Source organism: Rhamphochromis longiceps, linkage group LG6 (assembly GCF_057381845.1).
Source record: "Rhamphochromis longiceps isolate RC_006_pf linkage group LG6, R_longiceps_female_GT1.1, whole genome shotgun sequence".
Lineage (NCBI taxonomy): Eukaryota > Metazoa > Chordata > Actinopteri > Cichliformes > Cichlidae > Rhamphochromis > Rhamphochromis longiceps.
Genome location: NC_140562.1, coordinates 31691760 through 31713285, shown reverse-complemented (window position 1 = coordinate 31713285; position 21526 = coordinate 31691760). Strand labels below are relative to the sequence as shown.

Sequence of the window (21526 nt, the reverse complement as noted above, 5' to 3'; positions counted from 1 at the left end):
CAAATGTTTAAAGAGGACCTATTAAAATGTAGTGTTTTCAATTTGTTTTCATTATTATTAGTAGTAGTAGTAGTATTTAGGTTTCAGTTTAGTTTAGTTTCAGTCATTTTCCAGAGCCGCATTGAAAGTTTCACTTTAGTTTTCAACTGTAGAAACTGTTCATTTTCAGTTTGATTTGTATTAGTTTCAGTGTTAGTTTAAGATTTCCCCCAATTTCACAATAACAATAATTCAAATATGTGGCATAAAATCAATAATAATCAGCTATCATTTGCTCCAGCGCATCTGTTTTAGCATATTTGTGCTGCAGGAGAAAAAGAAAAAAAAAAATCGGTTTCTTTCTGCCACAGGGAAAATAATGAATTAAAAAATTAAATAAAAGTTAAACCAAGTCTCAGGGACTTGAGTCAAAATTTTCAGTTATGAATTAAGTATCTCGAAAGTTAATTCGGAATTTCAAGATATCTTGAAATTTCAATTTATTAGGTGGAAATTTTGACTCAGAGACCCATTTATGTGGTTTTGTTCTGTTGCTTTTCAGTGTCAAATAAAAAATTAAATTAAAAAATAAAGAAAAATAAAGAAAACGCACAATTGCAGGCAGTGTAAAATCGTGAAGCTTATAACTTTACGTGATTTATTTTTTTTATTTACTTTTTTGTTGCTAGGCAGGGACCTTTGACCTTGGACAAGAGGCTGACGTGCAAAAGAAGGGTAACGGCTAACAGCTAAGCTAGCGAAGTTGTTAATGGTAAACGCCGGCTCCCAGTAAACGTGCTAGTGAGCTGGGGCGATCCCAGCATAACATTTAACAATCATTTTCGTTAATTCTAATAAAAACAGTATTTTGCTGCCAAATTTCACTTTCTTTTCGTGTTTGCGTCTCATAGCTAGCTAGATCGCTGTGTTATCGTGAATTAGCAGGACGTTAGTAAAGAGTTCACTCGTGATGCCTGTGGCAAAGCCAGAAATGCTTCTCTAATGTAGTTTGATTTTCAGCAGCTGTTCAGTTAACGTCCACTTGCCTGCAGCGGGAAGCATGTCGGTCACTGAAGTGTCAGCATCAGGGCAACACCTGGATCTGGATCTACAGGATTCAGACGGCAAGGACCGTCTGCAAATCGGCACATATACAGGTCAGAGGGTAGAAGACACTGTAGTACATGTCAGTGCAAAAGAAAATTGGCTGTTAGGAGGAGGATGAAGAGTGGGCAGGTGGCTGGTCCGGATCACATACCTGTGGAGGTATGAAGATGTTTAAAAGAGAGGGCACCGTTTAACACCGTTTTGGAGAATTAGAGGAAGAAACGGGGAAGAAGTGGTACTTATTTTCAATAACAAAAGTGTAAGAGCTGTAGTAACAACAGAGGGATAAAGCCGATGAGACATACTATGAAGCTGTGGGAAAGAATCGTTTAAGCTAGTTTAAGGAGAGAGGTGGCAATCGCTGATCGCCAGTATGGTTTAATGATGACAAAGAGCACTACTAAGAATTTGCTGTCGGTGCCTTGATAGAGGATTACAAGGCTGGCCAGCAGGACATGTATGAATACAGGTGTGTGGTAGGAATAACAGATGGATTAATGAGGAGGAGGTGGAGGTATGCTCTGGAGAGAAGAGGAATGAAAGTCAATAGAAGCGAGACAGAATACATGAGTCTGAGGTGTAACAGTGAAGATACAAGAAGGACAGTAAGTAAAGGTAGCTGAATTGAAATATCTGGGTTCAACCATCCAATTTAATGGATAGTGCACAAGAAAGGTGAAGCAGACAGTGATTGGAGGGTGGAGTGGGTCGAGATGACTGTTTGGAGAAGCAGAAAGAGTGATAAAGTTGCATTATGGTAGTGAGACCTGCTATGATGTATGGTTTGGAGACGCCAGCATTAGCAAAATAACAGGAGGCAGAGTGAGCAGGAGAGATTAGAAATGAGTGCATTAGCTCAGTTTGAGTAGTTTGGACATAAAGTTAGAGTCAGCTGATCGATACATGAATTTGTAGGAACATCACGGTTACACATTTGTTTTAGTGTAATCGCACCACAAAAGTGATGTAGAGACTGGAACACAGGAGGCTGTATAAAGAGGTGTTTTACCATCATCTGTGCAGCTGTTTTCTATTATGTTTTAATTTATGTGGGTATAGCACATGTGCACCATTCATTTTATGGTTTAGTAAAATTCTTTTAAATGTTTAGTAATAAATATAAAGTGAAAAATGGTTTTGATCACAGGCGTGCATGGTTTTTCTCCTAAAAAAAATAAAAAGTAGAAAATGAATAAATAATGAATCGGAAAAAACATAATACTAATTCAAGAAAAGAAAACCAATTTTAAAAAACAACATAAAATGTAAATAAACATCTAACAACCCTTTTAATTTACTGTTACTTTTATAATTTTTCTTTCATAAATTCATAAACATTTGAAGAAACAAACCAATCAAAATGAAATCGTTCCAGTCTGATCCAAAACCCTGTAAATTGATGTGGTTTAAACCTACAGGAGAACATCAGCCTCTCCATCATGTAGTAAACAGTATGGAGACGTTTTTGGTAATGGCTTTCTTTGCAGTCAGCATTACTCTAAAAATATCTCTGTCTCCAAAGTTTCTAATTCTTGTATTTCTTTTTCAGAAAATATTAAACCTTAATGAAAGAACACTGTGAAGCGATCATCATCATGCTGTTCTGTGTTTATGCACATGATTAGGTGTTTCAGAGGCGGAGAAGCAACTATCGTTTTTAGCTGACGTTGCTGTGGCGCCATCCTGTGGTAAATATGGGTGCTGCAGCTGCCCAGACTTGAGCCAGGTTGAGAAAAGCATCTGGCTGCAGCTCCAGTTCTTCTTGAGCAAAACAGATTGCGTACTTGACTGCCTCATCCAGGGGTAGGTTCCTGCTTTGTTGCACTCATTTTGGTCATTTCTCTGTATCATGAAGGTTTTTTGTGTCCTGGCAGGCAGAAGTGTGTAAGCAGGGACACTGTAGTTACTGCTGTGCAGAATTTCCTGTACACCTGTCAGCCTTTCTTTAACCACCTGGAACACCTAACCAGAAGCATCGTGTCCCAAAGCAACCCTCTGCCAGCTGAGAGTTGCACAAGGGTAAATTTTCACAGTTTTATAGCATTTTTTTCCTCATGCATATGAAAAGTTTGGAAAGTTACCATGCTCAGATTGCAAGCTAAAAGGAATTTCAAACACCATAAACATTGCTGAAGTTGTAGGGTTTTTTTTTTTACCCCCCACCTCTTGATGATAAACACCTGCATTTAGAAAAAACATTTGTTTACTTGTTAATTAAATTGATTTGAAAATCTCAAATAAAGGAAATCATGTAGGCAACAAACACTTTTCGCACCACTGTAGTTGACTTTGATTGGAAGCAACAGGTTCATCTGTTGAGTAGTTAAATTATGTATTTGACAGAAAGCTTATTGCACTTCATATAAGAAATGAATCCTATGTTGTTGTGGTCAGTCGCTTCAGAACAGTGTGTGCATCAGCTGTTGGAACAAACTGCCCGAGCGGAAGGTGTATCGGTGCCGTGTGTGTCTACAACTTGAAAATTTTGTGGTTTATATTTACTCTAAACTGTGTGTATGTGTGTGTGCAGCTGTTGGACTTCTCACAGCAGCTGTGTGACAAGTTGGAGCAGATGCTGCTGAGGTGTTCCAGCTACAATCTTCTCAGTTTGGATGAGAAGGAGCCCCAAAGGTGCACGCTTATGCAAACGAATACTTGCTTTTGTTTACGGTGTGTTTGTACTATGAAGCAGAATTTAGTCTTATCGAGCTACAGTTGTGGGTGGAAGTTTGCATCCACTCATTATGGGAATGAATGTCATGCTTTTAAAATTTTGAACCGTTCTTTTTCAAGAATTGGGTGCACAAGTTTGAATTTATTTTGGATTTTCTCTAAAGTCAAAAAATATAAATTAACTCACTCAAGCCCTGTAATAAGTGGAGATGGAGATTCTATAATGAACTCTAACTTGACAAGGCCAAGCCTGACTAATACACATTAACCTTGTGTTAGTGATCATGATTGACTAAAACTGGTAGTTTCTCTTTGCTGCATAAAAACGATTTGTTGGACAGCACACATTGGATTTAGAACAATGAGAAAGTCCGAGGAACTCTGAAGATCTAAGGAGGAGAATTGTAGATTTATAGAAGTCAGGAAGGTCTTCTTTTGGAGCCATTTCTAACTGCAGACCCAAACGGTCACCCACAGATGGGATCGGTTAGGATGCTCAGGAACCATCCAGGAGCCAGCAAAGCTCAAGCCTGCCATGAAACTGCTGGAGCCAATATCCAGCCAGAATTATTCCATGAGCATATTAGCGGGAATGTATGTATACTTTGACTCTGTATGGATTAGAGTCAATCCAAAATAAACTCAAACTTGTGCACCCAATTGTTACTGAAGATGTATACGGTGCAATTATTCCACCCTGGAAGAAGAACAGTTCGATTCTATAATAAAAAAAGCCAAAATTTACCATGACATTCATGCCACTGATGTATTTATTTAAACTTTTGAAACTGTTACGTCATTACAAGTTATCAATGTGACTAACTTATGATTCTCCAAATCCTCATCCTCCTGTTGTTTCTGCTCATGTCCACATTTTATATCTAGTACTGTTTAGCTGTCACACATAAACCTGTAATAATTTTAAACCTCATGTGGTCACATTTCTTCCCTGTCCTACAGATTACTTCACATTTTCTTTGCACCTGCGTGCAGAACCTACTGTTGAGAATCAGCATTTTGTGATTCTTTTTTTTAAATACTCCCATCATTTTCGTCTTCTCTGCACAAAACCCAACACTGTGACTGTTGCTATAAACCTTTCACTCTGAACAGCAACGTCTTTTGCGTTTTTGTTCCCAGCGTGTCTCAGTTCTGCATCGGCCAGAGTCAGCTCGGCCACCTGAGGCTGACCATTTTCCGTTACTGTGTACCCACGCCGTACCTCTCCCAGGTCAACACGGGGCTGTACAAACGCATGCGCTGGAACGTGGAGAAACTCCACAACGATGAAGAGAAAGAGGCAGAAACTGATTAGTGAGTCTGGATGTTGAAGCATCTCCATGTTCCGTTTCCTATTTCTTGCTCACTTTAAGTCATTAAAACTTCTCACCTTTCATGTGTCATTCCTGGGTTTCAAGCTACTTCCTGTGCTGTGAGGATTTCAGGCCACACAGAGAGGCTGATGATAGCTGCAGTCATGATGATCTGAAGGGGATCTGGTCCATTGGTCGCTGGGTGCAGGTGGACCCGGATCCCAACTCAGATGATATAAATGACTGGTAGGCTGCTATTTATGAAAACTCTGAGCTGTGTCCCCGATTAGGATTTTCTGACTCATCTGTGTTCATGTCTCAGGATCTTGTGTGAGGTCCCTCTGGCCAACTACCACAGACTCTTGTTTCTGGGTGAGGACGAGCCGTCTAGCTGCAAGGCTACAGACTCCCTGATGAAGCTGCTTTTGACTCTGGAGACAGATTAGCAACGAGCATCGTTTTGGTGCCTTATACAAGACCCAAGAAACTGTTCAAGGTTTAAAGTACGTTGAATGCAGCGTGTTGCCGATTCATCTGCATCCAGCTGATGCGAGACGTTTGAACATCTAGTTTCAGTTTGGACGTCAGAGCAAGAATTAAGTATTTGTGTGTTTCCGTGTTGTTTGCGATACGTGACCACTTCACTGGTTGGTCACAGCGACTGCATTCAGGCATGCTACTTTTACGTTCACCGCTTCATTCAGACACTCCTGCAGCAGTGATTGAGAGTTGTGTCCTGCCCCACCCAGACGGGCTGAGAGTGGACATGCTTTAACGTTACTGCAAACAATAAAGAGGCTGTTCTCTGCTCATCTGATTAACCCATATCGACATCTAGAGTCTTGTACTACTGTGACTCGGCATAAACAAATCCTACTACATTTACTTCAGTCATATTAGCATCACAGCTGTTGATGGCAATTGACCAGGAGGCACCTTTAGACCTGAAGCTGAGCTGTTCAGATGACATCTGGAAACCAATCCTTAACCTTAAAAATAAAAGGACAGCGTCTTAAACACATCTGTGGGAACTCTGGGAAAGCGGTGCATGTCTGAAGGGGCTGTAAATAGGTCGTGTCTCTATTAGTGCACATGCCATCATATTTTAAAGTAGACAAAGCCTGTTGCGCACGAACCCTAGAATGTCCAGCTGTTAGAAGGTTCAGTGTCTTTTAGTTTGCATCTGGACATCAGAAGAGAAACTGTTCTACTTTTGTTAGCTGTAAAAACACAGAGGCGCCTGAAAACCTGAGGAGGTGAAGTTGTTCAATACTGTGAAGTTTGCATGTATGGTTTTTAGGTTGTAAAAGATTTCTGCAGAGTTAATGTCTGATGTTTTCAACATTCCCACAGTTGTACAATTTGTAATCGCTCATGTTGAGAAAAGGCAAAGTGTTATTAAAAAAAAAAACCCATTTTATTTACATGAAACATTGCATTGTAATAATTACACACAATCACAGATTTGCCTACAGAAATGAACAAAGACATTACACTTCAGAACAAGCTGCCACGGTCTGGGCCTTGAGCGAGACGGCCCGATTCGGTTCATTTCACCCGGTTCACGAAGACATTAAAGGAGCACACACAGGCTTCATTTTCAATAAATTACAAAGCAAATGAGAGACCGACGGACTCTGAGCCCAAGTAAATAACGAAATGTGTTCAGTTTGACCTTGTAACCATTCAGCTCATTAGTTCTGTTGGTTGAACATGAAGAAAGGCAATTTACTTAGAATAAAATCTACCATTTACACTCAACATCTTTCATTCTCTATTCAATAAAAATCTAAATATAACTCTTAAAACTGCTACTATAACTCTAAAACTCTGAAGTACAAAAGTAAAGTGGAGTATCCCTTCATTACAGTGATCAGTCTTTAATGATATACCCGCAAATACTTGAAAACACACCAAGGACATAAAAAATACTGAGTGCCACGTGTTCCCCGCCTGGAGCTGCAGGAATGCAAACTTTAGAATACGCTCGAACATGTGGCGGACTCTCTGCTGGAGCCAATCGTGGGAAAGGGCAAAAGTACCGAACATCGAGTCTCAGTCTGCGGTTTAATATTCGGGTCCCTGCTTTGAATTCCATTATCAAACACAATTCGGTCTTTATGCCACTGATCCACAGCGGAAAGGCCAAGGCAGCGAGCCAAGAACTGACTCAACAGGATGTGGATGGAGGGGAGGGGCGACGAGTGCCAGATTTATGAGCCCTCCATTTAGATTCACAACTAGAAGCAGAATTAAACACAAACGGACATCAACATATGGCACTTTTAAACATCTCCTCGCACCTCACAGCAGTGTCGGTTAAACCCAGAGCTCAGTGGTTGCGTTGAATCTGCATCTGACAGCTGGCCTTAAAGCATGCAGTCTGTCACTGAAGCAACGCAAGTATGAGAACCTAAGGAAGACTTTAAATATAACGTTGGGCTACAGATCCTGCAAAAGCATTTAAACACTAACCAGTTCTGTCCATTCTAAACAATGATAATAATGATAAGAACACAAGCTTACTAAAACCTGATTCCAGTGTTTCAAAGGGGTTGCACAGACCACAGGTTGTACTGACCTTTGGTGAGGAAATGCGATCTGAGCAGCTCAGACTGACATCATTTCCTTCATCTTGTCCTAATCTAACGATTTCTTTTACCTCAATCTGGAATAACTTACATTAAAATAGGACAACAGGGACGTCTAGGCCTCAAGAATAACTAGATTTGAACGGGTAAAAATTTAAAACACTATAAGGAATTGAATTAAGTGCAATCTGAGTGTGTTCCCACTTTTACCTAAAGTGATGATGATGCATGTAAACACAAACAAATTAACAGGTATGGCTTTGATTTAAAAAAAAAAAAAAAAAAAAAAAAAAAAAAATTCGCAGGTTCAAGTGAGGAACAGTTTGCCTTACTGGGATCAGCAGTTGCTGTTTGGCACTGTGTGCGCGTGAGTACAGAGATTCAGCAACAGTGTCCAGTTCCACCCTGTCAGTCAATAGATGTGGTGCATGATGGGAGTCTGTTAGTGATCGTATGGTTTCAGGTGTGTGATGTTCTAGTGTGTAAAGTTGGTGTTTAGAGTTGGTGTTTAGAGTTGTGCGAGAGGTAAGTGAGGTGCTGAGTTTCAGCGTGCGGCGTCAGGTTGTGCTCATCTGCTTGAGTTTCATCGGCAGAGATGAAGCTCGGGTTCTTCGCCTGCAGAGTGAGAGGCTTTCAGCGGAAGCTCTCAGGCGGTGTTACAGCTCAGGTCCTGTTCTTCAGTCTTGCCTGGTTTTACATGCACGTTAAAGAAGACCTAAAAATCGGGTTTGAATATCAGTCAAGCCTGACTGATTTAGAATTTTAAGACTAATGTTTGGCAATTCAAAAATTTGACATTGGTTGATTTGTTTGTTTTCTTTAAAATTGTCCTTGCTGTCCTTTCAGCTCGGGCTCTAATCTGATCCCTTTTCTCATTCAGAATAGTAAAAATAAACGAGCATAGAAATACAACCAAACATACGGTAACTGACGCTATGGATACATTTCTCTTTATAGTGTTGGCAATGAACATTTTTCCTACTTGCAGAGAAGAATTTTAAATATTTACCTAAAGACGTTTCACCTTTTCAGTCCATTTAGTTTAATTTACCATCTTAAATACTGCCTGAGAGTCTTACTCATTAACCTTTTTGCATTAATTAACAGCAACGTGTTTGGAGAACCAGCCAATAATTCAACTGTAGCACCACCAAACACTGGTAACAGTTTTGTTTGTGCTTGTTTTCACAGTACAGGAAGAAAAACCATCATCTCTGAAATTAACTCGGGGCAGTGGTTCCATCTCTTAAAAATAACATTGGTCACTTTTTGCCACAGCTCTGAATTTTAGCTGCTTTCAAAGCCCCCAGTAAGTAGACATACTCAGTAGTTTGGAAGAAAAACAAGATTCAAAGAAAGTCTAAAAAAAATAAAGAGTGCGTGGAACAAAGTCATTCGCCACCCTGGTTGGGAACCACTGATCTACAGCACCACATGATCATGGGTCTGGGCAGAGTAATACAATTTGCCTTTGTGATCCCTTCGTGTACTCTGAAAATTGCAAGTGACTTAAGTGTGATCTCATTTATGTTCCTTATCAGATTATGTAATATTGATGATGCCCAGCCCAAAATGTTTACCTCAATCCATACGGCTCTTCTCCAGGAGTGAATATCGGGAGTTTATACAGTAGACTGTTCGTCACCCTGTGGTGTGTGCATAAACTGGCAGGACTTGTGTCACGTTCCCTGTATGAATGCGTGACTGGTCCTTCAGTGGTGAGTCTCCAGCTCTACCACCGTCCACTCCCCCTGTGGTGAACTGCCCGTGGCCTCGGGGGAGAAACTACTCACGGAGGTGACCGTGGCAGAGGGAGGAGCGAGTGAAGGCAGCAGACTGGGCCACATGCTGCTCTCCAGGGGGCTTAGTGTGCCTCCTGCACCTCCTGGCAACAACAGCAGCGAGGAGCAACTATCTCCATTCAGTAGCAGGGTCTGATTAATCAGCTGTTGGACTATGTCCACTTTCTTCCCCCAGTCCAGATCCAAGGGTGGAGGCCGCTCTGGAGACTGGGAAGGGGAGGAACTTTCTCCATCCTGGGAAGGATGGTGAACGTCCTTTTGCTTAGGTTCCTTGTGTTTAGTAGGTTTTAGCTCGTTTATTTCTTCCTCACCATCCACTTCCTCTTCATCACTGTTCTCCAGGGCTTCGTAGATGGTGCAGAGGGCAGAGGAGGGGGACAGCAACACCGTCTGACCTTTGTTAGACTGCTGTAGCTCCTGCTGCCATTGCATGATTTGCTGCCTTTGCTTCAGCTCCTCTTGTTGCTGCTGCAGCTGCAGCTCCAGGTCTCTCCTCTGTCTAAGCTCCTCCTCCTCTTTCTTGGCTGCCTCTGCTTGCTCCTTTATCCGCCTTGCCTCCTCTTTATTGCGCTTTATTTCTTCTTCAGCTTCCTCTTTCTTCCTTCTCTGCTCCTCTTCCTGCCTCCTCTTCCTCTCCTGCTCCGCCTCCTCAAGTGGTTTGCTCTGTTGTTCCCTACGTTGTTCCAGCTCCTGCAGCTGTCTCTGATGTTGCTCCAGCCTGCGGAGCTGAGGGCTCAGCGCCTGCTGCTCGAGGCTCCTGGGAGGGAGGTCGGCACAGGTCAACCTCGGTGGGGTAACGCCGGCGCTGTGAGGTTTGATAATGTCATAGTAGGCTCTGGTGTATGCTGCGTGATCGCGGCGGTGAGGGTGCGGTAGTGCAGTGAAGCCTGTGAGAGAGGAAGTGGGAAGGAAGATTCAAGTAGCATGACATACAACAGAAGGTAACAGGCAGCAGGACAGTGACAGCGGTGCAGTGTGAGTACAAGCAGAAAGGGTGTAGAGGGAAAGGGCAGCCTTTAAAGGCTTGTACTAGATAAAGAAATGATGAAAGCGCTGTAAAGCCAAGGCCGAACGTCTGCCGGTAGCCTACAGCACCAAAGTGACCAGCAGTTATCTGTAATTTTGCAAGTGACAGTGTGGCATTGTCAGAGGGGTTTAAATAATTAAAACAATAATGAGAAGAAAAAAAAAAATCTCAACACACCAAAACAAAACAAAATTGTTTCCTAAGGTGAGGTGACTCAGGGCAGTGACTGGGCCGAGGGTGGGAAATTTGTGCAGAGAGCAAAAGGTTTGTTTCGTGTTTTTCTTTTTTGTAAATATGCAAAAAAAAGCAGCCAAACTTCCTGTATATGCAATCACTATCAAATACAGTGAGACATGAACAACCAAAGAAAAGCTTACTGCAAGCTCTTGACAGTCATCACCCGTGAACAGAGTTTATAGTTAGACAACCAGTGATGCATGCAAAAGCTCTCCATGCATTTTCAGACATCCAGCATCACAAGAGAAACCAAAAATCATAGCTTGGCTTTAGAAGAACTCAAATGGAAAAAGAAAAAAGGTAGATATTGTTCTAGAGCCAAGCTATCGAGCTGTCCCCAAACACACCAATCCAAAGTAATGAGATGAAATCAACCCAGTGTGCAACACTGACATGCATAAGCTCTGTTAACATTAACACAGTGCAGTGAGAATGCTTAAAAGGGTAGTAGAAAAGAGCTGAAATAGCAACACACCCTCAGTGAACTGGAGGGAAATTGCAGTAGTAGAAGAAGAATGAGCAGAGCTGGTTCCATCGATGCCCGACGATGAGGCTTCAAACTTCTTGGCTGCTTGAGATGTGTTCGAGGGTCTGATTTAGCGAATGATCAGTTCACTCATTCAGTTTGTGATATTTAGACCATTTGAAGAGTCTCACTGCTTACCAAGTCCGATTTTCAAGATAAAAGTATAACTCAAGTCTGTTTCTCTGCAAGTGTATGACAGTTATTAAAAGGAGATACGTTTAATAGCAGTAATGTGAGGACTTATTATAGATACAAATCCATATATCAATGAAAAGCATTTACACGCCGTTCCCAAATGCCCACTTAAAAATAAACTGTAGAGTAGGAGGATAAATCACAGTAAAAATCTAATCTTTATTTAAAGTTTTAAGGTTCATTACTCCAAAAAGATGGACGAACAAAAGAAAAAAAGGACAGGGTACAATTTAAAGTGCAAGAAGATTAAGCCTGTGTAATGTAGGAGAGCAAACTCAAACATGAACATACAATCAGAATCTCATGATTAGCCATTAGCTTCTTAGTTCAGTAAAATGCAACAGGATAAATACACATGGAAACATCATTCCACATTTCTTTTGTTATGTTTCCGTTGTTAAGAGCTGTAAACAGACAAGTCACATCCATGCCAGTTCAGGGCAGCCACAAAATTCTGTGTTGAACAGAAACCAAAACCCAGGCACGCTCACACATTACATGGAAATAGACATAGCTATTGCACATACAGGAATTGAAGCCATATGCTCTAAATGGAAATTTAATATCAGGTTGAAGTGCCATGGTTGTCCTGTTTTTGCTCTCCGTTTCTTTTTTCCTTTTTTTGGGAGTTTAACTTTGATTACATCCACACCCAAAGATTGCAGATCAAACAACAAGAAATCTAACTGATATTAAGGGGAGACTGGTCTACAGGGCCAAAAGGAGGACAGGGTCATGATTTGGGCTGTTAGGGAGATGATGAACTATACGTTACCTGCAAAAGAGTCCTCAGTTTTATCACACACAGCAGAATAGTATGGAGGCTGGGCATCATCCAGGTTTTCCTCTGGTTGCTGTAAACGGTGAGTGGATGAACGATCTGGCGCTTCATCTGACCCCGGCGCTTCCTCTCTGACATGTTGAGCCGACTCTCCTTCCTGCTTCCCACACTCTATGTACTGCTGCTCTGCGAGACACGGCTGTGGGATCAAACAGGACTCCTTGGCTTCCTCGGGCAGCTCCTCCAAGGAGAAAATACCAGGGCTTTTGATACAGTTCTCCCCTGTGGACTGAGCGTTGGAGTTTGAAGTTGTGGTGATTGTGTCAAAGCCATAGGATGCCAGTGAAGTAGCCGAGGGTGGAGTGGTGTCTTCCCCTGCACGGCCCTCTGTCTCCGTCTCAGCCTCCTCTCCCTCTTCCACAGTGGACAGGCAGCGCTGGGCTGAAGGCTGGCTGTCAAAGGTTATGTTGGAGACTAGTGGCGTCTCCAAGGAATCATCCAGCTGAGCTTCTCCTTCCGTGTCACTGGCCTCATCTTCTGTTACTGAGGATGAGGACGGGTTGGAGGTTGGGGCAGTTGCAGGGCCTCCCAAAACTTCATCAGCAGGGAGGGTCTCTGGCTCAGTTTCTTCCTCATCTCCTCCCTCCAGATCAGGCTGTGGAGAAAGCACTGGGGTTTGTGAACTTTGTGGCTGGAGCTTTACGTCTCGGTTATAGTCCCCCAGTTCCTCAGGTGTGCTGGTCTCACTGCTAACGGTGCTTGACAGAGACATTCCAGGTGCAGAGAGGGGGGGTGGGTGCGCAGTCTGCATTGGAGCTGTATTGGTCTGATCAAAGTACATTTGGCCCTCTAGATTTTGTGGCTCCTCTTTGATAGACAAATGATGGGGAACTTCTAAGCTTTCATGAACAAAAGGGGCAGATCCCATTTCCAGCCAGGCATGAGCTGAGGTCTGCGTTGGGGTCTCAGAATCTGCTCGCAAAGGGTCTGCTAAAGGGCTTGCTGCAGCTGCTCCCACCAGCTCAGGATCAAGAACCCGCTGTTGCTGTTGCTGTTGATGTTCTGCCCAGGGATCTGCAAAAGGGTTTAGCTGTTCCCACTGAGCAGCTGGTGCAGCAGGCAGCAGAGGCGGCGGAGGTGGTGGTTGGGCCACCCTGTTCAAGTTGTCCAGCCTTTCATCCTCAGCAAAGTCATCCTCATCTGCATTCCCGTAGCTTTCTAACCCACTTTCAGTCACCCCCTCACTCGCCATCTCCACATCATCGTCTTCCTCCTCTTCTACATCATTGTCATGCCTGGGTCTTGGCGGTTCATCTGCCCGCTCGGAGCCTACATCCATGTCAATCACCCGATCATTCTCGTCCTCATCGTCATCTTCGTCTTCATCAAAATCATTAACTGGTATGTCAGGAACCTTCTCAAAGTCAGGAGAACCTGCTGAGGCTCCTTCCATGTCAATGGCTCCTTTGAGACTACCATCTCCCAGATCATCAGTGCTTTCTGTGCCCTCCAGGACACCAGGGGCGCTCAGTTCAGATGCACCCTGCTGACTGCCGCTCACCTCCTCAGAGTCCAGCTCAGAGAGCAAGGCACCACCGGCTCTCCAAGCAGACCCCCCAACTAGTCCAGCTGACCCAGGGCGGGACTCCTCTGTGGGCTGTGTGGTTCCACTCATTTCAGACACAGAAACCAGCTGGCTTCCCTCCCTCTCCTCTTCATCTTCTTCCTCATTTAGATTGGCCGGAGGGACTATCTGAGGGACAGCATTTGCCGCTGCTGGAAGGACTGCAGATGCAGAGGAGGCCTGGTCTGTTAACAAGTCAACATTCGCTTCTGACAAGTCTGGAGTTGAGGCCTCGGGTGATAATGAAGGCATGACTGACGAAGGGGTTGGCTCCTGTGCTGTTGTTGTTAAGGGAGCACTGCCTTCAACTTCTTTTTTGAGCAGAGACTTCTCTGGTAAGGTTGTCTCAGAACACGGTGGAGGAGAGTGAGCCACTTCTTGGCTTTGAGGGGCCTCTTGAGGTGCCATCTCTGCAGTGGTCTCCTGAGGCAAAGCTGGGGCAGGCACCTCCTCTGGTGCAGCAAAGGATGACTCTTGTGGTAAGGCTGCTTTGGCCTCTGCTTGCGTTTCAGTTAGCACAGCTGCTGCTGCAGTACCAGCTGCAACTGCAGTAGCGGCTACTGCAGCTGCTGCGTTACTCTCTGACGCTTCAGCAGATGTGGTAGTGTTTGAAACGTCTTTCTTCTTGGTGGCAGAGAATGGTGGGACAGTCTGAGTGGGTTTGGGTCCACGTTTTGTTTTAGAGGGCATGTCGTTTGCCGCTTTGTTGGCTGGAGAGGAAGGTGGCGTTTGGCCAAAGGGTGGTCTGCTAGTGGCAAGTGATCGTTGAGAAGCGACGGGTTTCTTTGTGAGGGCATGTTTTGCAGGCTGTGTTGGTTTGAACTGTGATGCCTTTGAGTCCACTGGCTTTGTCGTGGATGATTTAGATGTAGTGCTCACCTTTACGGTGGCCACAGGTTTAAAGGGTTCGGGTTTTTTGGTAGTAGCAGCTGCAGCTGTTGTGGGTTTCTTGACTGGTGTAGTAAGTGGTGGTCGAGTGACATCTGGTGAGAAGATAAATAAAAATTAATAAAACATAAATTCATACACTCCTACTGGTTGATCATCATGCAGCTGATGTATGAGTAGTCAAATGCAGGTAGCTGACTATTTTAATTTGAGTACAAAGTGCTAAAGTAGAAACAAATACAAGGCATTTCTATTCCAAAGATTCACACAAACATTTTTTCACTAATATCTAAAAACATATGCTGAGACTTACTACAGATATTAAATCTGACCATTATATAGGTCTCCGATATACAGAGTCAAATTGGACTTTGCTTCAGAAGAGTATCTTGTCTTCTCACCTTTCTTAGCAGCAGCTGCTGCTGGTGGTTTAGGCTGTGCTGATGTGGTCCTGCCAGTAGATGGGGCTGTATTAACTCTGGAAACAGTTTTGGCAGTTGCAGCGGTGGAGAGCTTGGTTGTAGCTGTGGGAGGCCTGGATGTAGCAGACGTAGGTCTAGAAGTTGAGAGACCTGGAGAAGGCCTGCAGGCAGAGAAAAACAATGAAGGGTGAGAAAAAAAAAAAAAAAAAAAAAAAACCCTAAACACACAGCTTTATTGTGTGGTTCATTCATTTTGTTAACAAAAGTCCAAGCATGAAATCAAAGACTCCACCTCTGTATGCATTTACGAGCATAAATAAATGATCAACTACACATAAGCCACAAAGGTAATTTCAACAATGGGAATCCATTAACAGCACCTTTCATCTACAGCCACGTAATAATGCCTTCTTCACCACCCCCCCCCAAAAAATAACCAAAAAAAAAATAAATCCCCAACCAACTGAAGATTAAAGCACAGTGAGAAGAGAAATGGGAACTAATAGCCATAAAAGGCCCAAAGAACATTTTACAGTCTCTTCTTCACCAAGGTCCTGATTTGCTACTCAGTCTGGAGTTCTCATGAGACACTGCAGTGATCTACTAACTCACACCAACTGCAACTACAAAAACTCATACTATTGCCACACACCTCACCTTTTACTGCTTCCCTAGTAAGTCCTTCACAGTATATCTGCCTCCGCACGTCGTTTACACTATGCCTACAACAGAGTCTCATATTACATTATAGACACTTTCATACATGAGCTTCTGACAGCTTCAAGTCTCAATTATTTCCAGTTTTTCTTCCTCACATGTGACACGCAGCAGGAAATATTTTGCTTCAGATGAATACACACTACTGGAAATACTAATGAGAAAGGACGTTGTGTGGACAGTGTGGAGAAAGAAGTACATGCCGCCTATTCAGTAGCTATGAATGCACCAGACTATAAGCAGGAGCACACTGAAGCAATCAACAGCCTTTGTGCATCAGACATTAGGCAGTCTTTAGCCTGCAAGCTCCAAGACAAAGACTGTAAAAGATTCCAGGTTTGAACAGTGAACCCAGTACATAAATGCTTTAAACATGCTTAATTTTAGCAGGTGGCGAAGGTAATTTCGCTGACTAATAATTTGTCATAGGTGTTGTCAATTTTATTTATATTTTTTATTTTTAATTAAATGGAGTCGACCACCTGGGCTGTCGTACACTACTTCTTTAACTGACCTACAAGTAAAGAGAGCTGGTTAAATGAGCAAGTTGCAGCTGCAGGCAGGTCCAGCACTCATTGAACAAACATTGAACAAACAATGCAAAATCTCAGCCTGTAAAAAATTCACATGCAAACCATTTTTCTAACAAAGACGGACTAGTTTTTCCTTCAGGAACTACGAGGACTCTTCACAAGCACAAAAATCTTCCTTGCGTCTTCCTCTTTTTGACCTGGCCTGCTGATTTGGTAGCTGATACAGACATGAACAGGAGAATGCACAATAATGTTGATGCCTTTCAGTTGGGTTGCATGCTTCTCCCACATTACAATAACCATTACAATGGCCATCTGTTTTCCTAGAGATCAGACAGCCACTGTACAGACATAGCTAAGGGATGTTGTAATTGGCTGCTATCAGACAGATGATTTGGATCGTAATGTAAAGGGCAGCCCAAACACAGCAAATTGTGCCATACATTGAGATAATATCAGCCCAGACTTAAGTTTGGGTACTGATAAAAAGCAGGAAAAAAAACAAAAACAAACAAAAAAACACACCACTATGAAAAAAATTACTGAAGTCGTTTCCTATCCAATACTGCATCCAAGCAAAATATAACCTGAAAGCACCACCCAATTACAAGAGGAATCAAGGTGGAAAAAATTGAGTTAATGACTTTATCTACAGGGGGAGCGAGTGAGAGAGAAAGAGAGAGAAAAGACAGTAAAGTGATGGGCATAGAGAGTAGCAGGAGTTCACAGACATAACCTCAAACAACCCTGCTCTGCCTTCCACTGTTTTATAGCAAGTCACAACTCATCAATTTTGATCCAGAGAACCAGCGCAAAGAGGAAAAGACAGTCCCCATTAATGCCTTCACACATGGTCTATGGGTGGTGGCTGGTGGTTCTGCTGTTGATGTAATAGTACAGATTACATTTCCTGCCAACAGAGGCCTGAAATCAATACAAACCACAGTCCAAAGAGATGAGAGGCTCTGAACAGCCATCCATGTGATGTTAATGTCCTAACATGAGGTCATCAGAAAGCCAAAGGTCGACAAAGGAGGGGAGTCACTGATAACTAATGGGCTTTCCGTGCCATGCAGTCATATTAATATTTAGAGCAGATGCCGTAATATGCCCATGCCATTAATGCACTGAGCATCTGTAACATCTGTTTTGCCAAAACTGGAAGTGTAAACATGAGCTTGAGGGGCTTTTGGAAGCCACACCTACTCCATCTACAACCCCCTTTCCTACATCTAGTAAGTCAGTGTTGTTTTTTGTTGCACTTTGCTTTATTGAATTTGACACATTTATATAATACACCAGAATATTCAACAAAATAAAAAGTATATCCATTATACTTTAATCAAATCAGTTTATCCTTAAAAAAAAATAAGACATTTTTATTTTACTGATCTACTGGACAGATTGTAGTTTAATTATACAATCTTTTGTCTTTGCCCCCCCACAGTCCCTTTCCACTCACATCACTTCAAATGGTGTAGAGTGAGATGGATAGCTCCTGCAGTACCTTGTTTGGTTTGTAGCCTGTCCAAAACTAGCTGATTTACTCCTTCCACAGAGGCACACACATTCCTAAGGCTTGTATGGACTTTGTTATCTCCTTGACAATAAAGAGTCAAGGCATGAATCAACTCAGTGCAGTCTGGAGCCTAGCGGTAGCTGTGCAGCCAGTTTTTGGCTCTAATGCTCTAGGCACCCACTGTCAGTGTGACAGATGCCATGGGTCTTTCCTGTTGGAGTAATCCTGCTCCCTGCCAACACTGTTGGTGAGAAATGACTGTTTCATCCCTAAAGGGATAATGCAAAAAAAATTTAAAAAAAATAAAATTTGAATGCATTTTCGATTGCAATTTTGCTTTTAGCATCCCAAGTCTACATATCCAGGAGAACTGCCCACCAGCAATTCTGTCCATTTCCCATGGTGACCCTTTGAATATTAATCATCTTATAGACTGTTCAGGAACATGACATGGGCTGCATTTTATTGTGCATGCAGGTAAATGATACATTAGTTTGAATTTTAGATGGATGTGGAAGTTTTAAGGAGGACTTAAGGAGTTCCTGGCCAAATTCCCAGCACTGTGCATGTACAGAAGGCAGGGGGAAAAGGGATGAAGAGGCAGAGAAGAGAGAAGGGAAGAGGGGGTGGGGTGGACAAGAACGGATTGCTCAGTCAGTGCAAGGACACCACAGCCCATCATCGGAGGAGAGTGGACCAAAGCAAATGTCAGATCTGACAGCATTTGGCTTCTACTCCAGTTATTAATCTTAATCTGCTTCAGAGGACTGGAGGATGTCTCTGTCCCAGTGATGTTGTGTCTGTTACATGGTGTAGCTAAGAAACCCTGAAATAAATAAAACATTCCTGACTTCACTGTTCATGAGTGTTCACAGACCCAGCACTGCTGATCAATCAGATTTTATTCCCCACTGTTCCCAGGCACCAATTCCATTTTTTAAAAGCTCATAAGTCTAACACAATCTTCAAATCCTATGTACCCTTCATTCACTTTCTCCATTGGTAAAATTATTTTTTAAATGATTTATTACTTTAAGTCACTTCTCCTGTTGGGAGAGAAAGAGGTTAGTCTCAGGCAGTGTGCTGCTACTCAAGTCCACATGAAATATTTACATGTACGAAATTGTCAATATGGCTTCCTCCTGCAGGATAGTTTGGCTAACAATAACTACTGTTTTCATAGCAGTATAATAATACAGTACACAAAGCAGAGCTGAAATTACAAGCAACAGGAGATCCCTTTTGTGCAGGTCTTCCCCCACCACCATTAAAGCCTGTTGTATGCATTTCTATCAAAGATTGGAGCAATAAAGAAGAATACTGCTGAATAGTGTGAACCAGAAATCATCTTTAAAGAAAAAAATAAAAAGATACAAATTTGGGGAAAATGCTTTATACATTATTAAATAGTAGGACGATTTCTAAACGCAGTCAGTTTCTCAGTCAGGAGCCATTTAAAGTTTAAACAATCATAATACTGTACAGTCACAGGGTAAACTGATTTCAGTGAATTTAAGTAACTATTATTCTGACCAGAACCGGCAGCAGGAACTCATGTGCCGCTACACAAAATATGGACTACAGTTTACATGCAGAGCTTAAGAAAAACAAATTTGTGTCTGTTCTCAAAGAAATTTGTGTCTGGCTGAAGAATTCACTTGAAAGGAGGCTGATTATTGCTCACACATACTCTTCGTGCATGCATGTGTAGAATCCAGTTGTGTGGATAACACTGTCTGCATCCTATTAATGTATAAATTAATGCATAACACAAAAATATAAACCCAAAAAGTTGTCATAATGCCGAGCCCTATTCAAGGCTTAGGACTAATGCACGTCATGTCTCGCTGATGTTTGTGCCCGACTCTAACAGAGGGCTAGTACAAACACCAAGGGAAATGCACACCACCACTAATGTCCCTACACATTGGATTTGACACGCTACTGACTTTACCGTGTCACCCCCCTCATCCAAAAAAAAAAAAAAGCCACCTGCTGCCGTTCTCCTGAAAGCAGAGTGCCTGATGCCAAGTCCCAGGAAACCAGCCAGGAAACAATCACATAAGGATGATGCAGCAGTGTAATCAGACTCTGACACTTGAAATGCCTCATCTAATTAATTCAGAGGATCTGCTTCTTCATGTACACACCCTACCACACTTGTACAGAGTAACAGAAAATAGTTCCAGCTATCTGGACAGACCACCTGGTGCCGCTTTGGATTTTTTTTCCTTTTATAAAATGATCTTGGCCACTGGTTGGAAAAAAAAGAGAGAAAAAAGAAAAAAAAAAAAAAAAGCGAAGATGAATAGCTGATTAACCAAAAACCACATCATCTTCTCTCTGGTCTGGGAGTTTTAACCATTTCTCCTTTTTATATCATTGTAAAACAAATATCACTGAGTTTTTAGACCTGTGATCTTAGATGGATTCAGCCACCGCATCGTTTGGAATAGTAATGCAAGGAGGAATCCACTGATTAAAAACACAGACAACACAGAGTATTAATAACTTAAATATATCTCAGCAGCTAAAGCTTAATGAACTTCTGAGATTAAGGGAAACTGAAAATATGATTTAACAAAAAAAAAAAAAAACATCTCTGAGCAAGTAATAAAATGATTTTGCATTATTCCTTTCCATCCTCAAGCCTAGTACAAATTTTTGCACCAGTTTCACAAATGGTACTGAAACTAGTTAGAGTTTATAAACAGGTATCTACAGCATGATAGTTACTTTCAGCCAAATAAGAACATAATGGGTCTTTGTTGCTTAAAGGAATGACAATGCAGCACATTATTCCTTTATTCAATAAGAGGGCATTAAGAGGAAAGGCAAGGGGAGATCAAATCTAATAAAGCCTCTCCATACAGAACATCACATCCTGTAGAAAGATGCTGGATTGGTCTATTATGTCCAATTCTTTGTGAAGTATAACAAAAGAACTCTTCATTTGTGGATGTCTCACAAAATCAAAAACTTTGCAATGACTCGTTTCTCATGCTTGGGCTTTCAGGTAGCAATCGTTCTACACAGTACATAATAAATGCATAACAAAAGCTTACTAGTGGAAGTGACAGCAGTGACTGGGTCAACTGCTAAATTCTACAGCACACAAAAGGATCATTCGTGCTTTGTTTAGTCCAACTAGAGCGCTCTATCCAAACCACCAACCCAGTATGAGAAGGGATTATGATCCAAGTCAACAGCTCTCTGCCCTGGGGAGGTGGGTCTGGTTTCTGCCAGGGGGGGTCTGCCCATGACAAAGCAGTAGTTCTTCAGTATCACTGGTTCTGTTAAGGCCCTCTGTTTCAGGTTATTTCTGCTAACATGACTCACACACTTTAAGTGAAATTTGACTCAATAATGGCCCAAAGACCACAATGAGCATCGTTCTTCACTGCTCCTTTTCAGGGTATTGAGATAAAGTCATCCTCTCATCCAGTTTGAAAGGGGATTACAAAACTCTCATGTCAGAGGGAGATCAGAGAAAAGGAAGACATGTATGAAAGAAACAGAAGAGGATGGAGGAAGTAAGAGAGGGGTATCTGTTAGCACACCACTGATAAAATAAAGGGGCTTTCCACCCACA

General features: G+C 42.3%; 2 protein-coding genes across 3 annotated transcripts in view; one reads left to right on the top strand and one right to left on the bottom strand.

Annotated features, from left to right (window-relative positions):
* Nucleotides 1–842: 842 nt before the first annotated feature.
* Nucleotides 843–5871, top strand: lg6h19orf67 (linkage group 6 C19orf67 homolog). The gene is made up of 7 exons (XM_085410233.1): nt 843–1136; nt 2712–2889; nt 2961–3105; nt 3617–3717; nt 4900–5073; nt 5178–5318; nt 5395–5871. The coding sequence occupies exons 1-7, from the start codon at nt 1040–1042 to the stop codon at nt 5516–5518; spliced, it is 960 nt and encodes a 319-aa protein (XP_085266359.1). The 5' UTR covers nt 843–1039; the 3' UTR covers nt 5519–5871.
* Nucleotides 5872–6465: 594 nt separating this feature from the next.
* The window catches only part of prr36a (proline rich 36a), a 33289-nt gene continuing 18228 nt past the window's right edge, over nt 6466–21526 (bottom strand). For both annotated transcript variants that reach the window (XM_085410231.1, XM_085410232.1), the window contains exons 4-6: nt 15145–15326; nt 12226–14838; nt 6466–10352 (exon numbers count right to left, since the gene is read on the bottom strand). In XM_085410231.1, the coding sequence (XP_085266357.1) occupies nt 9376–10352; nt 12226–14838; nt 15145–15326 (3772 nt within the window). In that variant the 3' untranslated portion in view covers nt 6466–9375. The remainder of the gene's footprint in view (nt 10353–12225; nt 14839–15144; nt 15327–21526) is intronic.

What these genes read in the sequence shown, in the direction of transcription:
- lg6h19orf67 (XM_085410233.1), top strand. Translation starts at nt 1,040, where the DNA reads ATGTCGGTCACTGAAGTGTCAGCATCAGGGCAACACCTGGATCTGGAT. An exon ending in CAGCTGAGAGTTGCACAAGG is followed by an intron (nt 3,106 to 3,616) that starts GTAAATTTTCAC and finishes GTGTGTGTGCAG; the next exon opens with CTGTTGGACTTCTCACAGCA. An exon ending in TCAGATGATATAAATGACTG is followed by an intron (nt 5,319 to 5,394) that starts GTAGGCTGCTAT and finishes TTCATGTCTCAG; the next exon opens with GATCTTGTGTGAGGTCCCTC.